Source organism: Thunnus albacares, chromosome 13 (genome assembly GCF_914725855.1).
Source record: "Thunnus albacares chromosome 13, fThuAlb1.1, whole genome shotgun sequence".
Lineage (NCBI taxonomy): Eukaryota > Metazoa > Chordata > Actinopteri > Scombriformes > Scombridae > Thunnus > Thunnus albacares.
In genome coordinates this window covers 28,399,508-28,421,104 of record NC_058118.1, presented here as the reverse complement: position 1 = coordinate 28,421,104, position 21,597 = coordinate 28,399,508, and the positions used below count along the sequence as shown (strand labels likewise).

The window sequence follows — 21,597 nt, the reverse complement described above, 5'->3', positions numbered from 1 at the left end:
GAGTCTCCCAGATCATAGAATCTAACAATTACTTTAAAACATATTTGTATGAAACAAATATTTGTTAAAACCCCACAGTTTGTGCTTTCTTGAATAGCATACTTGTATTTGGGCACACCCCTAATATACTACCAGTCAAAGTTTGGACACACCTTCCCATTCACTTGAATGAGAAAGTGTGTCCAAACTTTTGACTGGTATTGTATCTATATCATCTGAACTGTACCACTGCTCCAGGTCATAATTACTACAGCCGCTAAATGGCACCTGTCAGTCAAATGTAATTATATGTCATTTTTGGGCAACTGTCATTAAAACCTATTGTGTTGTTTTTCTTGGGAGGACAATCTCCATATGAGGGGTTACAACATGTCCTCTAAGACCTAGGACAAGGAGGAGCATACATAATCAAATACATTAACTGTTAAGTAATGTAATTTACAAAAGTAGATAAAGATGTGGTCTAGGATGAAGGAGGAGAGACCTCAGGCAATTGAGAGCACAGGCTGCAAAGCTGAAGCCTATTGATCCCACATCGGACAGCAGAGAAGTCAGAAATAGACTTGCAATTAATGGAGAGGGATTTTTTTTCTTTTATCTGAGCTGAACTTCTACTACTTTCTGTTGACTTTTTATTGTGTTTTGTTGTTCCCAGAGAAATACACTTTGCTCTTGGGTGTCTATAATGCATTTCTTTTTCAAGTATTTTTTAAAAAGTGGAGATGGAAATTCTCAACACGTGGCTTGCCTTCACAATCAGGGGAACAGTGTATTCACATGCTCTCTCTCAATTAAAAGTAGAGTCAGTGATTCTGGAGAAAGACTGTTCAATACACTTTTTGTCAAATTGAGTGAATATTATCTCCTTACAGTCTGCTAGTTGTCTGTTATGTGTGTGTGCTGAAAAAAAAATTGATGTTCATACACAGCCCTGGCTCCGTAAATGGTAAACAAACAAAGTGGCTCAGACCGAGCTACAAAACACTATTCCAGCCAATCAATGGGGGGCACAGGACAGGGGGAAGTCATGACAGCAGCTGTCTGTGTGAGGACATGACAGTCTCCTGTCTCCAGCATTCATTGAATGGTGAGGTGGGCTGGCGAACTGGAGAGAGAGGCCATGGCCAATTCACATAGAAAGTGTTTTCTCATGGAACAGATATGCTTCGATTTTATCAAATGTATCAATCCACACTTAATCAGAGACAGTCTTACGGAAACCCCCCATGTTTTTATATGCTAAGAGTCTGTTTCTGTCATGTTTAGTGAAGTGCAATCTGAGCAGGCAGCTGTTTAAATCACACAAATATCCCGCTGTATATGTGTTTTCAACTTATTAACCATATCAGTGAATCAATAAATACAAACACTGTCGATTTCTTCCTGTGGAGCCAACATGCAAACTATTTTGGTTCAGTAAATTTCTGCTGTCAGTCAGCATGGTGAAGACAGTTTGGCCAGCTGCTGTCCTCTCAGCTCCCCAGGAGCTGCAGCTGACAGACGGCTGCTTCTGTGGACAGAGACGCTGAACGCAGGTTGAATGAGAAGCGGGGAGGCCGCAGAGAGGCGGAGAGTGTGGATGGACTGTTGTTCTCACATGAGACAAATTTTTTTTTCCGCTTGTGAAAGGAACAGAAGTGACTCTTCAGCTGAGGCATCGCTGTGGATTCCGCTGTATTTCTCTTTCGGTTGTTGCCGTGGCAATGCATGTCCATGAATCTGGGGGGGCGGAGCTTCTGAAGGAGCACAAAGGAAGGGGTGTATTGGTGTGGGTGTTTACTTCAAATATCAACAATCTTTCTCCAGAATGACTGACTCTGCCTGCAAGACAACAAAAAACTGCTAAATAGCCCACATTGAGACCAAGACGTTTAACATTAGCGTCATTCGTAACAGCCCAAGACAAATCAGATCTTAACATCATGGGAAATATGGTTGAAGGATGAAGCATATCCTATCAAGCCATACTGGCAGTGTGCTCCCTTGATCTGTCACAATTTATTGCCCCATAGATCCCCAGCTAATTTATCACAGACCATCATGTGACTATGTTTGCTCATCAATGCAGTCCAAGCATACCCTCACCATATTGTACGAAGTAGGCCGTATATGCTTGGGGAATTCTCTCAATCCACTTACCAGAGGTCTGTACCAGTTAACTTATCCTCACCGCGGAACATATGCTGGCTTTTTTTTTCTGTTGAGTGAGAGCCACACCTGGTAGCGCAGGCAACTCAACAGTAATTTGCCTTGCAGTATGGTGATCAAGAGTTGGTTAGGACCCTGTCTTATTATTATTTTCTGTGAAATTCTCATTGTTATTTGGTCTCATCTTCATTTGGTTGCCAGTGGGGAAAATGTTAGGACGTCAGTCATGTTGCCCGAATAAAATATCAAAACTTTCTTCTGCTATCTGTTCTGTTGCCACAGTAAGGGGCACTAAGTAGAGCTGAAAGTGGAGCTGCAAAGTATTAAAGCTTTTTTAAGTAATGGTTCAAAGCTATACACTTTTTGCACTTAATGCCAGGAGGTGCCACAAGGCAAAATGTCAATGAGCTAATTAGCCTTACTCAAAGTAGAGATACAGATATCGTCCCTCTTCAAAGAGCCATTGGGTTCTGAAAAACTGACTATTTAACTGTCCTTTTTTTAGGCTATTCAGTCAGTCAGGTTTGAAAAGATATCATAGTGACCACCATCCCTAAATTTTAAAGCTGAGTGTTCCAGTTTCTGGGTTGAATATTTCAACTTTCACTGCTTATTGGGTAAGTCTTAGTGAAAGCAAGTAAAAGGGCAGTTAGTATGGGTGGTCGGCTGATTCCTACAGTTGCCAAGAGGGAGGGATTCTTGATTCATGCCTGCCTGCTGTGCCCCTGTCACTGTAGATGGTATCTTATGAGCAAGCTCTTTAATTAGCTCACACAAATAATGCTTCTTGTACATGTGCATTGTCACTGTTAGTGACTCAGCTGCAGATGACTCACTGAGTCATTTTGAGGGACCAGTCTGATGCAATATCAGCTAACCTTTTCCTCATAATCATTTTGTAGCTGAATGTCATAAGCTTAATTTGAACATGGGGGAGGCCGCTTACATCAAAAAATGACAATTAAAGATTCAATTTTGGAGCAGCTCCAACTCCCTCTTATCAAGATACAAGGTATCAGGTACAGTTTGGACAAGGGTTGGACCACTGGATGAATAATTTATAGATCAATGGTGGAGTGCATATGATAGAAATTTCCTTACTGACTTTGTGCAAATTTAAATGACCTAGAGGCTAGTGTAATAGAATCATTATACTACTGTATGTAGTAACACTGACTTCACTCAAAGGACTCTAAAAGGGCGTATTGAAGCTTAGATTTGAATGTCCTTGCTGCCATATTGATAGTCATCAAACACCGCACTTTTATTATCTCCTTAATGGAACTTAAATGGAATTATTTCACTCCAAGACACATATCAGAAAAAGTTAGATTTACTTTTAAAACTTCTAAGAGACTTAGAGCTATATTAGATGATTTAGACAAATTTATACTGGCAACTTACCATGTGTTCATGTGTACATTACGGTAACCGCATATATTCCACTTTCCTTCATGGGGTGGATCATCAGAAATTAATACTGTGCATACACAAGATGCGGTTAAGCCCACGATCAATGTAGCAATTATCTCAGCATGTGAAGTAGGGTCAACAGCAGACTCTGTGTGGCAAATGCAGCAATAATGCTTTTCCACAATTAGCTGCATTTACTGTATATCATGACTCTTGCTGCTGCCTATCCAGCTGTGTTCTCAACATTAACAATATACAAACCTTCTCAAGTGTCATCATATGTCTAGTTGTGTTTACACTGTGATTCGGCTATAATCCGTCCCCTAGTGGATATCCTTTTTAATTCTACAGATACACACAAGGTACACAAGCAAGTTTATGAACAATGCTGCTCATTGTCTACATGTATGTAGTATATATGTGCTCAAAGACTTGCCTGCATTGGTGTCAACAATCATTTTGCTTTTCACTTGAATACATTTAATTTTGCAACGGTAGAGAAGTAGATGTAAAATTATGCTCAAATTGCTTCATAATTCATTTAGACCAAAAAAACACCCCGGGCTTTCTAAAGTGTGTGCTGGTTTTGTTCCATTTGAGTCCCTACTGTTGCTGTTTTCTACTGGGAATGCACCACAGACTCATGCTTGTTCAGCAGTTTTTTTTCCAAAATTGTGGGGACTTGCACTGTAATTTCAAGAATTTAAAATGGCTCTTCCGGGGACATCCTGGTGAGCCAGTGGTCAAAGATGTATGCTATGTGGTTGTGACATCCCAAGTTCAGTTGTGGCTGAGGACTTGTGTCACCTTTCTCTCTTCATCACTTATTTATGAATACATAAATACATTATTTGCAATAATGACTGAAGACACACACTGTCGCTAATACCTAGTTAGGAGCCAAAAGGTCAGCCTCAGCTGAACTTGTTAAAGTGGTTTGATTTTTTTCAGGGTGGCTTTGCATTGCTCCCTCCCCCTGCATTCGAGGGAATTGCTGCCACCTTCAAGTGCAGCAAATCCTCAGACGTAAGTGTGTTAAGCCCCGTGTGCTTTGCCGAGGGTGGAAATGAAGACAGGCTACCCCTATGAAGAATGATGGCTCCTTCAAGAGGCAGCTGTCCTATTTTAAGCAGGCGACACTCACCGCAGTGTGCTGTCTAACTCTACCATTCCCTCCTTCTGTTTTCTTTTGTTCTTCTCTCTCTTTCCCTCTGTCTCCATCTCTGGCATGGCGAGGAAGGACCTTTGAGATTGGGGTAAATAAAAGTCACAGGAAGCAAGCAAAGCCTCAAAGTCTGTGAGAAGATTATGTGTAGTCCCCCTCAAACATCTTCAAGGATGGAAATGTTATTGATGCATGTTAAGTCCTCTGGGGGTTTCACTCAAAGGACATTTGGGGCCTTTCATCCCTGACATGAAGGTGGAGGGAAACATTATTGAGGCTCCGCAACATGACAGAGGTTTCTCCTTTCAGTGGAAGGCTTGAAAGGGAAGAGTCGTCTTTCTCCACCCTTTGAGAGAGAAGCCTCATAATTGGTTGAAATAGCTGCTCTTTTCTTCATGCCTGCTTCTTGAGGTAATTGGTATTTATGAAGTATTTATGGTCCATCTTTGCTGGTGCCAGAGCAGATTTTTTTTTTTACAGAGGAAAAGCCTTTTCCATACTTTTCCTTTCCCTGGAAGAAAAGTGTCTCTTTTTGTTTTGCCCATTTTACATATTCACAAATCCAACAGAATCATACATTTTTGCACTTACTGTGTATAACTGCTCTGGACTGGTTTTCTTCATACCTAACCAACAGGAAATTTTTCATTTCTGTTGGGGAATTTACCTCATGAACTGCTCAGACTAAACACGGAATACCACAAGGATCAATCTTGGGACCTGTTCTGTTTACTCTGTATATGTTACACCTGGGACAGATAATCTGTCATCACAACATCTCTTTCCTTAGCTACGCAGATGATACACAGCTGTACCTGTCATTTAAACATTCAGACACCAGTAAATTAGCATCATTACATAGCTATCTAGATGTCCCACAACTTATTAAAATTTAACTCTGACAAGAGAGAAGTTCTCATCATTGGCCCTGAACACATCTCAAAACAAATACAGCCACTCCTTGCTCCCCTCACTCCTAACATAAAGTCAGCTACAAAAAATCTGGGTGTTATCCTGTATAGTAACCTGAGCCTGAAGCAACATGTAAAGAAAGTAGTCCAGTTGTGTTTTTATCAACTGAGGAATATTTCCAAAATTAGATCAGTTCTGTCCTTCAATAACAGAGAAAATTATACATGCACCTTGATTACTGTAATGCCTTGTTTACTTGCCTGACCAATCGAGCCATGGAGCAGCTGCAAACTGTTCAAATTTCAGCAGCTAAACAATTGACCAAAACAAAGTGATTCTCACACATCACACCAATCTTGGCTTCACTGCTTTTAATCACATACAAGGCTCTGAATGATCTGGTGCTGGAGTATAAAACTGAGCTTCTTACACCGTACTGTCCAAACAGGCTCCTCAGGTCTACCAGTCTGGGTCTTCCAACTATCCAGAGTCCAGGTTAAAAAAAAAGGATGATTGAGCCTTTGCAGTACTGGCCTATCAGTTCTGGAACAACCTCCCACTAAGGATCAGATCAGCTGACTCTGTCACTGCCTGTAAATCTCATCTTAAAACATATTTATTTTAGATTTGTTTTTCCTAACAGCTGACAGATTACATTTCTATGGTCATGGTCTAACCCTAACCCTAACCCTAAACCTAACCCTAACCCTAACCCAGCTGTTTGAGTTTTTGCTTTCATTGAGGGTTTTATCTTTTTCTTTCTTTATTATTATTATTATAATAACAGCTTAAACAGGACCAAAGGGTTGTGCAGTCCCGGACCAGGCTGCCATTGTTTATGGATCAGTCCAACAAGGATTCTCCAGCCCCCTCCACTTTTACGTTGACACCATCCATTGTTTTCTTTACAATGAGCATCTTAGAGCCATGGTAGAATGGCTGTAGACTGTTAGAAACCTTCTTAAATGTGATTAACTCTCCTGGAATCATCCACATGACATGCCAATAAAAGTACATAGGATCATTAATGTGGAGAGTTAAATAAGGTCAGTACTAATGTTTCTGGTATGCAGGGCAGTATGACAGAAAAGACATTGCATGCAATCTAAAGTGAGAGCATCTCATTCTTGTCAGGCGCTGGTGAGAACAGAATTGTGTGTACTTTGTGAGCTGTGTGTTTCCCTTTGTTCCAGTTCCCATACAGTTCAGGCTTATCTCCTTGCTCTCCTTCCTTTTTTTATTATTCTGTTTATCCTACTGTACCGCTATATCCACATTCTGAGTGACTGAGCTAATTGTTCCTGCTCATGCATTCTCTCCAGATTCAATTACACGCAACTCTGGTCATCCTGAAAAAAAAATGAGGGTGGGAAAAGAGGGATGTGAACAGAAAGTGTGGGAGAGTGAAAAATGAAAAGGTAGAAAGCAAAAAAGGGTTTGAGAAGGTTGGAGATAAGAGAGGGGAAAGTTGACAGTTAGAGAGAAAAAAGGGAGAGATAAATTAGAGAGGGGAGTAAGAGCAGTCCCCTGAGTCATATATTTATGTAACGGGAAAATCAGCTCACTGGAGTGTACACTGTAATGGCACCCCTCTGTATAATGATTGGCGCTGACCTCCTAAATAAGAGGATTAGTTTGTGCCTGAGCTGGCCACAAATAATGGACCTCACCTTAGCTGCAGTTTGACACAGCAGAAAATAGGTAGGAAAATAAGAATACCTCAGCAGCAGGAGGCTTGCCTGAACCCCATTCATCTGTGTCACCATTGTGTCAAATTGGACATGCATTCTTGCATATGTGGGGTTCATGAACAGATGGCATAAATGTACTGGACCCATGTGGACTCATAAAATACAGTAGTAGACATCGTGGAAATCAGATGCTGCCGACTGTAACATGTTGCAGTAATTTATTTATTTCCCCCCCTATAATGAGCAGTGCAATGAGCTACTGTTTCTGTTATTTACATTATAGATTGTCTTCGGGAAATGGGCTCTTGTTGTTGTAGCTTTCGGTCAGGCAGTGACAGGGCAAGTCTTCTACACGGAAGAATATTGTGGCTCAGCAGTGAATGTTGTGGCTAATGTATAACTGCAGGGCACGCTCTCCTTTTGTGTGCTCTGAACCAGCAGGATTAAAGCATCCATCTTGCTCTCCCGCTTCCCCTAATGGTATTAGGAAAAGGGTGGATAGGTTTCAGTATCCCGTTAAGGAATATCTGATATGGGGACTGGCTGATTCAATTAAGTAAAAAGCAAGGTAGGAGGGAATGAGCTCTGTGTGTAATAGCCTCCGAGCTGCATTGCTCAAAGTGGGGCCTTTTAATCTGGAAAACTGCTGCATTACCACCCCCTACCTACAAAAAACATACATTATACACTCATTACCAGAGGACTGCAAAGGGTCAGTTTTTGTATCAGTGCAGATCTCGGTCAGTCTCGTATGTGAATAACAACAACACAAAATGGACCCCCCCCCTCCTCCTCCTTTATGGTGTCAACACTGACAGCCATCTCTTAGTAAGCAATTGATCTTTTTAACACAGCAGCCATTTTGAACACTTTAATTGGGAAGTTATACAAAAGATGTATTAAGAGAGCTGATACGGCCATATTGCCATATAGGGATAGTTTCAGTCCAATTTCAGGTCTACACACTGATTTTATGGAAAAATATTGTAATACAGAGTGATAAAACTAAAAAAATTATTTTAGTTTTATGTAAAAATGGATTGTTAAACTACATCTTGTTAGCTAGAAATCTAAACAATTCCTCAAACGCATGGTGGGGGAAGGGAAATATGTGATGCCGTGAACATATTGTTCAGTGTGTTTTTCACATTCACAGTTTGCAGGGTGTGAATAAGCTACATGTGAAGTGAAAACAGCCATTGTTTTCTTATATTGTGAGTCTACAAGATAATAGAGCCAGCATAACATTTTTTTTTCACAGAGTGGAAACTGACAGTAGCATTTATAAACTCCACACTCTTCTGTTGCATGAAAAGCAATATTATGTTTGCCACTAGTTTGTCACACCCTGTCGAAACACATAAGTAGAAGCAGTTTAGTACTAGAAATATTTTTTTTCCGAACCCACAGGTATCAGAGATCACAGTATCTCCATACTAAAAATCCTGACTTCACCAGTTTAACATTCATGAAGTCCATTTTTGTCATTGCTGTTTCCTACCTACAAGGTAACTTTTTTTACAGGCATGACCAGTTGTCTTGTGTTGAATGATGAGCTAAAACTAAAGAGTCTTAGATTAGATGGATACTATTTAGAGCAAAAGAGAGGGTTTACCTCTCTTTTGTCTTCAGCTCTGTTACACTTGAATACCTTCAGATAGATTTCTAATACATTACACTTAAGACTTTCATAGTGTGTGGGGGTGCAGAAAACCCAAATCAGTTTCTTGACTTCTTCCACTTCGTACAGTTGAGTGGTCAGGTTATCACACTGCAGTTTGGTGTCTTCACACCACCAGGTCCCAATGCTGTCTGGAGCCATTGGGTTTCCATTACCACAAATCCATTCCACTCATTTAAAATTAATGGCTGTGGACCTTCTCTGACCCCAGAGATAAGCCAGGCCAAGTCGTTTTCTTTAGAACACCTCAAGGATTAGGTTTTCCTCTGCCTATCAATCCATCATTGAGCAGATGTAGCTTGAGCATGGTAATATTTGAGTAGTTTTCTCTGGAAAATGAGTTCTTTTTTAGTTTGGACTGTTATAAATTAGATTTTATTCATAATTATATTTTTAACATGTCTCATTAGAAGAGGGAGTGCCGTGGAGTTGTGTAATTTCTCACATGTAGTTATGACGTAGGCAAAGATACACTGATCGACCTGAAAATGGAGAAACAGATTGTGGTGCAAGTTTAGTAGATTTTTACAACTGTAGTTGTTTGTTCACTTAATTTTTGGTATGCTTTTAGACTTAGGACCTTGTTGGTTTCATATAGACAAAGGATTTTCTAATATTCCGTCCATCTCATTCAGTCAAAAAACAAGCCACACCTCAAAATATTATGCAATCCAATACAAAACCATGAAATATTGCCACAAGTGACCATAGAACTGAATCTACATCTCTCTCACACTGTCAGTAAAAACATTTTTTAATAAAAGATATATTCATGTCTGGACTGTTGGATGGATTTAATGGATTTAATTATGATCCCATAATATTATGAAAACATTAACCCATATTACCCCATCAGTGTCACCATATTACCATTTTTAATCAAAATATTACACTGATATAACCTTATTATCGTTAGCAGGTTACCAAAATGTTACAATGCGATTACTAAATAGTTCTGCCTCATTTTATGTGTAGATGTGTTTCCCTGTTATTATTACCTTGTTACAAAAACTCTCTAATATTACCTAGATATACCCATTGGTAAATACCATGATATTACTTTATTATTACATAATTATTATCAGAATATCAACCTATCATTACCTTGTTATTACCAAGCTGGAATGTAAAGTCCTACCAGGATTTCTATTATTTTGGTCTGTCCATTGTTATATAATACTCTACTATCAAGTAAATCACAACAGAAAAACCTTCATTTTTATAGTATGCATGCACTAGTACATCCAAATAGCACATTAGAGTAGCTAATACACATTTCAAATTTTTTGTGAGTCTTATGTCCACTTAAGATTTAGTATTTTTTTTGATAGTGTTCAAGCATAAGGCTGGTGCCCTTCTGTATTTTTGTTACTGTCAACAAATTCCATGAAGACACTAAAACCAGAAGCGTGTTAGTCCCGCTCACAGTACTTTCTGACTTTCCTACACTGCCCAGTAGAAACCATTTGCTTGTTGAAAATGAGAAAATAAGAAAATAAAGAATATAACCTGCCTTGTCTTTGAAATTCAATTCTAGGGAGCTGACAAAGTAAAGCAAGAGTTAACATAGCTGGCGTGCAAAGTGGAAAACTGAGAAAACAGTTTTTCAACTAATTATACCAAATTACACTCAGTGTGAATAACTTGTGCTATATTTTTATCCCCTTTTTATGGCAGCTGGATGGAAATTTGGACAATATGGGCTCTTATGAAATGAAACTTATGCACATTTGAGCACCAGCATTTGTCCTACACTTTGAGTGCTAAGTGTACACAATCTAGCAGATGACTCTGTAAACACAGTCCAGAATGCAAAATTTAGCTCATAAAAAGGGCCTTTGATGCATAATGTTAGACTGTCATAAGCTGGGCTGTATTACTTCACTCATTTCTCCTGCTGGTCTTATCCACCATGGAAAATGCAAGCCTATCTTTTCAAAGTCATAAGATGCACAAGGCAGCGTATTCATCAGCCACCCATGACAGTGAATGGCGAAAGGGGGTGTGGGTTGGGAGTGTCGGGGACATTACCCTGGGCTCCTTTTTTTCCCTGTACCCTGAGGATACCGCCATTGGTGGTGGAAGGGGAGGGAGGGAAGCAGGTTTCTCAGCCTTATCAGCAAGACAGCACCCAGCGCTCTAATCAGCGAGTCCCAGAGACAGCCCGGAGGTAAAGGGAGAGTGGATGGGTGAGCAACATCCAAGAAGAGGGAAAAAAAAATAACAGGAGGATGGAGGGAAGGAAAAGAGGCTATGTTTATACCTCTTAGGTTACATCAAATGACAGCTGCTTTACAGTTCAGTGCATAACTGAGTAGAAATCCTTTTGGTGAGAAGAGACAAGTCGGTCCTACAGCACATTGTTGGTGATGAAATATAGTGGCTTTGCAGTTGTATCACAAGTCTCTTAGCAACCACAGCAGGTGCCATCTTGGAAGCATCCTTAAGAAGAGGCTAGACCTGAAAAGATGGTCTCACTGTAGGTCAATGCACTGATGTGATAATTGATTGTTAAAGGGACAGTTCACCCCAAAATTAAAAGTACACAGTTTTCCTCTTGTAGTGCTATTTATCCATCTAGATCATTTTGGTGTGAGTTGCTGAGTTTTGGAAATATCAGCCGTAGAGATGTTTGCCTATCGGATATAATGGAACTGGATGACACTCAGCTTGTGGTGCTCAAAGTGCCAAACAAGTACATTTGAAAAACTCAACAGCATGACCTGGTTACTCAAGATAATCCACAGACCTTGTTATGAGCACTTTCATTGTAGCAACAATTTTCTTTGTACCGAACTACAATTGCCAACCATGAGTAGATGCACGCTTTCTTCTGCGCGGTGAGACGGTTGGGATTTTTACACAATTTTAAAGGTAAACTAGAAAAAAACATGTTTATATTTGTACCCACCTTAACACCGTTTTTGAATGAATACTGGAATACTTCATGTCTGCATGAAGAGTGAGAAAGGAATCTATTTTTCTGACATTTGACTTCTGTCTAAGTGTCTAACATTTTATCAATTTGACTTTGAAAATATGAGCAAAATGTGACTGACAGCCCTAACTTTCTTGTCTCCAAATAGTGGTAGGAGCTAGAGAGCCACAGTTAATTCTAGGATAAACCCAATTATGCATCCATATGTAAAAGTATACTAGGTAAAGCAGCTTGAGTCTTTGCTGGCAGCATATTCTGTCAGCTCTCCATGAATTTGCAATAAAATAAGGAAGTGCTACAGGCACTCAATGATACATTCATATTTTATCGAAAAGCTTTGAAGCCGCCAGGATCCAGGTATGGTTGTAACCCCAGAGCTCATTGTGATAGAGCACATAGTGTTCCATTCTCCACACTTGATTTACTGCTGTGACTGGTTTAAAAGAAAGACAATAGGATTGGTGCTATTGATAATTAGTTTTTAATGTGCCACACTCATCATGTCCAATTTCATGCCCCTTAGGCAGCTGATCACAGATTTAATCAACACATTATTGCTTGCTATACTTAAACTGACTGGAGGGAGGATTTCTCTGCGTACATGTGTGTGCGTGTGTGTGTGTGTGTATGCTGGTAGGAGTGTGAAGTGTACAAAGTGTTTGTGTAATGGAGGAGCGACAGAGAGAGGTTGTCAGCATGTGCATCCATCCCAGCAACGTCCCTCTTTGATAGACATTGAATGTGTGTTCCAGGCCATTAACCAAGAGCTACGTTTGAAGATGACGTGCTTGGAAGCGTGCGGTCGTGCCGTGTCGAAGGAAGCCATTGTTGTCATTGTGTTTCTAGTGAAGTACAGAGTGCCCAGGCTTCCCTTACCTGATGAATACAGATGAAAGCAAGACTGTTATGTCTGTTGTTGTTTTTTTTTTTTCTTAGACCACTTTCATAACACCTGTGACTTGTCAGTTTTCTTGTTACTATGTGAGGTTGGCTCATGTTATTTTCTGAATATATGTTTCTTTTCTTCATTAGATAAATATGTTTGTTTCAGTGGTGGGACCAAATGGAACATTGTTTTAAATTATTAATGTTGTAGTGTGTGTTATGCAATAAAAATATCTTCTATTACATTTCTTTGGTTGGTTGGTTGGATTATCTGTCCATTCATCTGTCTGTCAAAGACCTTGGACAGACATCCAAACAACTATTGTTCAGATTTTCATGTAATTTGGTGTGAATACTTAATTTTCCCAGAGGATGATTCCTTATGATTTTGGTAATCCAGAATTTGTAGTCAAGCCAACAGTTTAGTCTTTGGAGGTATTTGAAAGTAAAACCAAAAGGACCACCAATAACCCCTTATACTCTTCATGAACACTGTGCAAAAGTATAGTGAGTGTGGTTGGTCAAAGATGAATCAGTAAATTGGTCTGTGAACTGTGACAGATCTTTACAACAGACAGTTTTGGTATTAATTTTACCTTTTGGTTTTGATTGTTCTTCTAAATAATTTAGCTATCGCTGGGGTTTGCGCCAAGTCTTACTGCTGATGTTTGTTGTCTCATCTGACTTCTTTTAAGCAACGTCACCATGTTTACAGATCTCAGCATTTAGCTTGTGATTTGCTATGATGAATGCTATGAATAAATGTTATTACGAATAGAAATGATGGCCAAAGATACAAAAAACAAGATCCATATTGTAAAAAAAAACAAAAAACAAAACAGAATTAGCCTTAAACTAGCTGGTAGTAGTTATTGGTAGTCATTTGTTTCATTGTTGCTGACTGTTTTTAACAGTAACCTTGATTGTTGCTGCTTCTGTGCTCAACAAGGATTTTACACGTCAGTCTTGACCACTGCCAGTTGTCGGGCTAGGGAGGGAGTAAGGAGGAAGAGGCAGAAAATCAGACAACTTGAGGCAGAAAGGGTAGTGGTTGTGTTTATCTTGAACTACTTAGCTCCCTGGCTGTGAGTCAAATGTAGAGAGAGACGTTGGGAGGTAGTGGAGGCCTTCATTAAATGCAGCTCAGGCCCTGGTGAAACCCTGGTTAATGTCCCTATCATCTCTGGAGTGGTCCAGCGTCTAGCTCTCTGTCCAAATGACTCATGTTTAATGCATCTCTACAGTCCTTGTCATTTAACCTCACCTCTGGAGGTTGTGGGTCGGGGTGGGGATAGCGAAAGCTCCCACAAGGCCCATAAGGGCCAAAACGGCCATGCAGTTATACTTCACTCGCTCTCCATTTACTTAACATGGGGAGAGCTACTCCATGTCTCAACTATTGCTGTGTAATCTCCCCAAAGCAAACCCCCTCCCTCTCACCCCATCACACTGCATGAACCTGAACTCGAGGGTGGTCTGGGTTGACTATGTGGCTCTCTGAGGCACTTTGTTACTCAGCTTCCTCTGTACTACAGCTGAATGCTTAAGCAGGAGACAACTGATGCTATACTGGGAGACTTCATGCTTTAGCGGTTTACTCTTTAGGTGAGTGCTACAGTTTAATAGCTTTTCAGGTGAGATTGAAGGCTGTCAAACTTTAATCAAACAGATATCGTCTTTTATTGGAACTGACAGTTTCTGTCTGAGATTATCATTCATTTGAATTTGTCACACTTGACTGATTAAACACTTAAATTTGTAAGACGTAATTTGAAAATCAGTGCCGCAGCTTTGGAAATGATTGTGTCTTATTTATGACACATTGTACAACATAGTTTATGTGAAGAATAGTAAGCATTTAACCTCAGAGTCATGTTATATATATATATTTAGAAAAAGCAAATGAGTAAGAATTCATAGACATCTTTATCACAAACGGGGCTGTGTAACAGGATGTAAAAGAGCTGAGATTCTGCTCTTTGTTTAATTTTGATCTTCACGCTGCATTTTCCTCTGATTTTCCCTGCTTACATGCAAAGACTGCCTCCCTCTCAGTCGTCTTCTTCCTGCCTTACACACATCCACTCAATCTCTGCCTCTCTTTCTTGCTCTGGATAATGGTAATTAGAATATCACCATGATTGAAATTTGGCAAAAGTTTAAGAGGAAATAGGTTTTCTAATCAAAAGCTGCCTCATAGCTGGAATCCTGATGCTTACTTGGCTGAAAAATGTGCTTCAACGCTGGCGGCCTAAATGGATGCCAGGCTGTATATTGAGGGGCCAACGCTGCTTGTTTCCTTGCGGTGTTGGATTTTATAAAATTGTCCTAGTTGAGGCCATTTTAGCCTGGTCTCACTTATTTATTTAAAAGTTAGTGTTTTACTCTCATTTTTTAGAAGACACAAGGGTACAGGTCCACACTATTGCTGTTTTTTACACACAAAAGTCTGCACCCCCATATCAGTTAGATTAATTTTTTTGTATTTCATTTATATTGTCCAATAAAAGCATGGAGGGGAAATGCACAGAAAACCCTACAAGTCCCCATCCCAACATTAAATCCCATAAATTTAACAACCTAAAACAAAATTACACATAAATTCACTGAACTATATACAGATTATGCAAGCAAACTATTATTAATGTGGACCATATGGGCAATCCAAAGAATCATTTTCAAAAGTATGAAAGGTGAAATTAGCATTATCATCACTGTTATTGTGTGCTTAACATTTGAAGGTTTTGGTATCTCTGTGTGATTGTTTTTGGTATTCTAACAAAAGTACTCTCCAGAGGAAGGTAAAAATGTTGTTGTATGAGGGGTCTATGTGCTTGACTATTACTTGGTTTTCTTTCTTGATCCACCAAAATATATATGAAAGGTAGTATCAACACTGTTTTGTGTGAAAGAGCTTTTGGTGTATTCCTGTATGAATGCTGTTTCTCACAAATAAAATTGTAGATGATTTTTTTTTTTTTTTTTTTTTAGATATTTAGCATTAAACATGCAAATACAAACAATAGATATAATTTCTTTAGTTCTTGCAATCCACAACATTTTGGTATTCACCTTGAAAACTGATACTGAAAGTTTATTTTTAACCAAATGAATTTGCATCTGGAATTAAAACCTTACACTTAACTGTAACTTTAACAGCTGTTTGTTTCTCTTGTATCAGCTGTGATCTGATGAGTGATTCAACATTTTCTTCTTCAGGAGGGGAATCAGCATGAATATCTTTTCTTTGTATTCTTACCTGGCTTCTCCTGTACTTTACCAGCATGCACCTCTACGCATTGGCAAAAGGGGACAATCAAGTGTATACAGGGGTCTGAATGCTAACTTCCCTTTCTGTTTTTTCTCCCCCCTTCTACTCTTCCCTGCATGTCCTCCTCCAACACAGGAGCTGCACAGAATCCAGGTAAGCCTTCCCCATTTCTCCTTTCCTTCTCCTTACCACCTCCTCTCATCATATTCCAGCTTTTCACATACATACGCTTCCTCTCAGCATCTTTAGTCTTTGTGAAACTGCATAGTGACCAAGCCAGAATCTTTCTCCATCTCAGTTTCGCTCCTTCTCTGGCACAGTTCGATTTCTGCCTGTCTCACTCTTGCATTCTCCACAGTCCATTTCTGCTAAATATCGTGCTGCAGTTGTTGCCGCTGACTGATACATCTTCATTTCATCAATTTTCTAAATAGCACCAGCTGTTGCATCCTGCTTTACTCTGCAGTTAACCAGAGAGTGCTGAGACAGAGCTCAATGTTCTGAAGAGTTTAATTCTGAAACAAAACAGCATTTTCTCAAAATGATCAAACTTTGAATGAAACCCTTTGTAAGTAATAACAATTGTGTTTGTTGCTCTTCATATAGCTCTTTGTTGAAATAAGTATTAGGTATTTTCACTGCTTTGGTATTGGTTTTCAGTTTTTTTTTTTTAGTTTGATGAAGTATGAAGTACTAATGCAGGTTTCATCCCTGAGATATTAATGTTGTCTTTCAAATCGAGATTTGAATGTTTGAAACATTAGTTCATCCTGGTGTGTGCAAAATTGCTGAGAGATTGATTACAGTCGTTTTTGGTAGAGAAATAAGGAGCGATATGGCTACTGACAACCAATGACAGTCAAGTTTCTCTGGGTATTCTGCTCAGTATGTTTGGACTTGGAACAGGTTATTCATTGTGTTGCACACAGTGTCAATGCAGTGCTGTGTCATTCTAGCAAACTTGAAAAAGGGACAAAAAGCAGTGAAAGATCCTGGTAGCAATTCTATTTGGACATCCAATTCTAAGAGATGTTGTTGAAATTCTGTCCAAGAGAGTGAACCAATTTGATTTCTCTTTCTTTTGTAGCCATAAAACACATCCTCAATATGTTCTTCTCAGCTTCTATGCCCATTGAAACCACTTTATGTTTTGCACTGTCAAACATGTACCAACAACTTATCATTTATAAAAAAAATGGTGGTTTTGAAAACCAATCTCCTCCTCTCAGTTTCCCTTTTTAACAGAAATACTGTTTTTGCTCACTAATTAATTACAGTGGTTTCTACTTTGTCATTATTTTGATTGCTGTCACTGAAAATCAATACTTCCTGCAGATGTTACAATTTCAAGTCTGCCAGGAAAATGGGAGGATTATGCTCTCTGAACCACTTGAGGGCTTTTAAAGTGAAATAATTGTGAGTAAGAACATTATTTCTGTTAAAAAGAGAAGTACGACATGCCTCTGTTGCTGTACGGATAGAATTTGTGTTAGAAATGCATGTTATACTAAATCTATCAAAACAACAGGTAAACATGAAGTTGTATTTGAATGAATTTCCATAAACTGCAAACAAACAAACAGAACAAATCAGAAAATAGGGTGACTTTGTATTAGAACAGGATGTAAAATCAATGAAAATTAGGAATGAATATAGGCTTATTTCAAATAAAGGCTCAGTTCTATCTGCATTTTTAGATAGATAAATGATATGGCTGCACTTACTTTAGAAACATTTACAGTAAAAGTCCTGCTCAGAATGCTTCCATGCTGTAAATGAAGTCATGCTGCCTTCATCCATCCCATGTCTCCCATGTCTCTCCCCTACAAAGCCTTTTAATCCAATCAGCAGTGCCAGCAACAGTTATTTACATGTACAGTTATATGTACATGAGTTAGAATTGAGCAGAGATCCTCCCTTGGGGCTGATTGGATGGAGCCCAGTCCTTCACAGTCCCGTTCTTAGTCCTAAACGTATACCGCTGCCACCGAGCAGTGGTGGTCTCTACAGCTGATTGCCAGCAAAGCAGCAACCGAAACACACATCGACATGCACTGCCAAACGAGAGATGATATCAAACATTCTTATACGAATGTAAAAAAAAACAAATGGTGCACATTTTCTTTCATCAGCACGGCAATGTTTTTCATCTTCTTTTCTAAAACTGCCAAAAAAATAAAGAAATAGTTGATTCATTTGAATTGGGACACTCTAATAAGCTGTCTTTGAGTGTTCAGGTTCATCTTAGATCTACGTTTCCATTACATTGGACTGAAAAAGTGTATGTGCCAAATAAATGTGTAAGCTGCCAAATCTGGCTCTTTCACCCTTTTGAACTATTTGCCAATGATTGCACTGCTCAGTACTTCAGAGAGGTAGAAAAAGCCACGTCTCAATATTGGCAGCATCACCCTTTAAAGGTTTTTAATAAATAGTAAAGCTGTATATTAGGAATTTTCAAAAAGTCGGATTCATTACTGATGCCCTTTTTAGTCAAGTCACACAGACGGTATTGTTCACAGCTGTTAGTCTGCAGAGTTGTCACAGAAAACATGACTTTAACCAAAATTATACATTTATAGTTAATTATTAGGCAATAAAAGATCTTTGAGATAGAGAAGTTATATAACTAAACCAAAAAGAGATGTAAACAAAATCAAAAGAACAATATTTCTGAGGTCTGTATTTACTTCAGCCAGTCATGAATGCATCTGATGAGCCCTTGACCTCCATTTACTGTATGAAATGAAGTAAAATAATACTATATGCACTATTATTAATAAACAACACGCATGTGGTAAATGTCAACATAAATACAAAGTGTCTTAGTGAGATGCTGCTCCATCAGGAGCCTCCAGAACATGCTTCTTAGCATATTCTCTAAGTCTGTGGAGCACTACTGGAGAGATGAACACCATTCTTTAAAAAAAGATTCCCTCAATTGGTGTTTTGATAATTTGAGGTGAAGAGGGCTCCAAAATTTCCTACAGGCAAGAATGGATTGGATTTGGACAAATATATTTGAATTTTAGTACTGTCAGAAAAAACAAGCAATTGGAAGATGTCACCGCAGGCTCTGTGAATATGTTATTGATTTACTGGTTAAAATATTAATGGATTTATCAAAAAAAAAAAAAATTAAAAAATTGAAAAGACCAGACAGTGAGCAAAATATCTCTGGTTGTCAAAGGTCACAGTGCTCCCTTAGTTGAACTGCCACTACAGATAAAACTTCCTCTGTCTTCCTGCGTGGGTTAGTCATGTATTTGTTCAATTTTCCAATCAATACAATGGAAGACATGAGAGGATGGAGGTGGGCTGAGGGACGCAGCAGTCAAACACAAGGAGTCTTATCCATGTGTGCACAGAGAGGCTCTTTAAACACACACAAACATATGTGTTATATGTGTGTGCACTCACACACGCATAAGACATGGGGGGGGGGGGCGAGGGGTACAGCACAGATTAATGACTAAATCAATCCCACGCATACACTGTTTGCTTGTCATCCTGCATGCTTTTCTTTCATAACACGGGTTCAATTTCCCAAGCTACTGAAGCACTATCAGCGTTTCCTCAGAATATATATTCAGCAAGGTCATCTCTCGCTGCACCAAGAAAATTTCACAACCACAGGATGTGTCTTTGCTATTGCAATGTCAATAGTCCCCAGTCCAATGCATTGCAATCTACATTTTGTCAATACACGAGCTGCTTAGAGCTACACTGTGAGCTGAGGATGCAGCTTGTTCATTAAATAGACATTGTTTTTTTGTCTCGGTTTGACTCCTGTCGACTCATAGATTCATTCAGTATCCAATATTCATTCAATAACTACGGTAGATGCATTTTGAATCTTATCCAAGCTCTAAAATAGTGAAATAGATAAATAAATAATAATTACAATACAAAGTTCATTTAAAATTTTTAGTGTGACTGATAAAACTGGTCAAGGTCAGAATTTTACAATTTGTTAGTTTCTAACTTAGCAAAGTGAAAATGTGTGATTCAAATCCTGAGGTTCTACCACCTCCTTTTTTTTTATGACAGGAGGAAGAGAGCAGTGAAGATAAACTGCAGGCTATAAAAAAAAATTATGATTAAAATTACAGTTTACGGGGAGCAGAGAGTTTGGACTTCATGCTCTTGGCTTTACCTAGGGTATGCACAGAGCTCAGTAAAAAGATCTTTTTCATGTAGGGCAGCTCCATCAGCTCAGAATTAACTTTAAATATGTCACAGGCCCTTTGACATTTTTATTTCTTTTTTGATACATTTTGATGAAGGCTGGCATTAATTTTCCTTATTACTAATATTGTCAAATGCCTTGAAAAGACCAAAGCCAACAATGTTTTATTCTGCCAGCACTTTCCAACTTCTTTAGCATGTTTGTGGCAATCCAAGGTGCCCAAAGCCCATTAATTCAGTAAAAATGTAGATCTTCAAAAACAGGACACAAGTATGTAGTTTAATTTTTTTGTGTGTGTGTTTTTTTAAAGGCATAATAAATATATCATAGAACAGCTGAGCACTGTTGTGTTTACCAGCTCAAACAGTGGTAAACTGTGCTTTTTTGGGAGATTATACATGGGATTTGTTGACAATAAGAAAAATATAGAATATCAACAGCCTAATCCCTTAAAAAAGAAAATGTCAAATAATAATAATAAGATTAAAATCATAGTTAATCTTCTCAATTACTTCAAATGACTGAATGTTTCTAGTATATATTAGTCTAAAGCTACAGTAAATGGTCTAAACCCTACAGCATAGCTGTCAAAACAAACTACCACTGCAAATAAAGCCTGTATATAAAATAAGTAGTATAACTCAAAAGCATTAACCATGATGATAGTACAGCTTAAGATACTGACACTTTCTTATTGCATCTTCTCCAGTGTTTCAGTGTATCTGTCTCCTGGTTCTACTGCTCTACAAGCAGATTGGCGACTTTCTTACCCTCGGTACTTGGTTGTGATGTGATCTGGTGTACTGAGATTGTAATAAAATCTAGATGGTTGAACTTTGACTAAAGACGTGTTTCAACTATGTTTTTTTCTAGTTAATTAAGTCAATCATAATACGGACAAGACATAATGACAGTACCTGTTTAAAGGTATAATCTTTTAAACTTTAGACTTTTATCTTGCTACTTACTAGCACTACTACTAATGATTTCACTTAAATGTAGCTGCATGTGGAAAATAATTTGACAGTTGAGGTCATGGCATGAGTTCAGCACATCATTCTCATCAATGATATGTAAGAGACTATGGACACAATGCTGTTGCAAACAATCTTTAAAATAGAATTTACTGAAATCTATAATAACATTATTTACAATATATAGTCATGGTATCTTAGACGTGTTGATCTTGTTGAATAGACTGAAATTAGCAATGTGCCAGCTTCTGAAATGAGAAAGTTCTTGAGGCCATATCAGGCTATGCTTGCATCAAAAGATTAAAGAAAGATCATTAACTATGCTGAAAT

General features: G+C 38.6%; 1 protein-coding gene across 4 annotated transcripts in view; it reads left to right on the top strand.

Moving 5' to 3' along the window:
• The window catches only part of cadm1a (cell adhesion molecule 1a), a 416,956-nt gene that overhangs the window by 262,099 nt on the left and 133,260 nt on the right, over positions 1-21,597 (top strand). For 3 of the 4 annotated variants that reach the window (XM_044370498.1, XM_044370500.1, XM_044370501.1), the window contains exon 2: positions 16,240-16,257. The exons of the other annotated variant lie outside the window; for it this stretch is intronic. In XM_044370498.1, the coding sequence (XP_044226433.1) occupies positions 16,240-16,257 (18 nt within the window). The remainder of the gene's footprint in view (positions 1-16,239; positions 16,258-21,597) is intronic. 4 annotated transcript variants of the gene reach the window in all.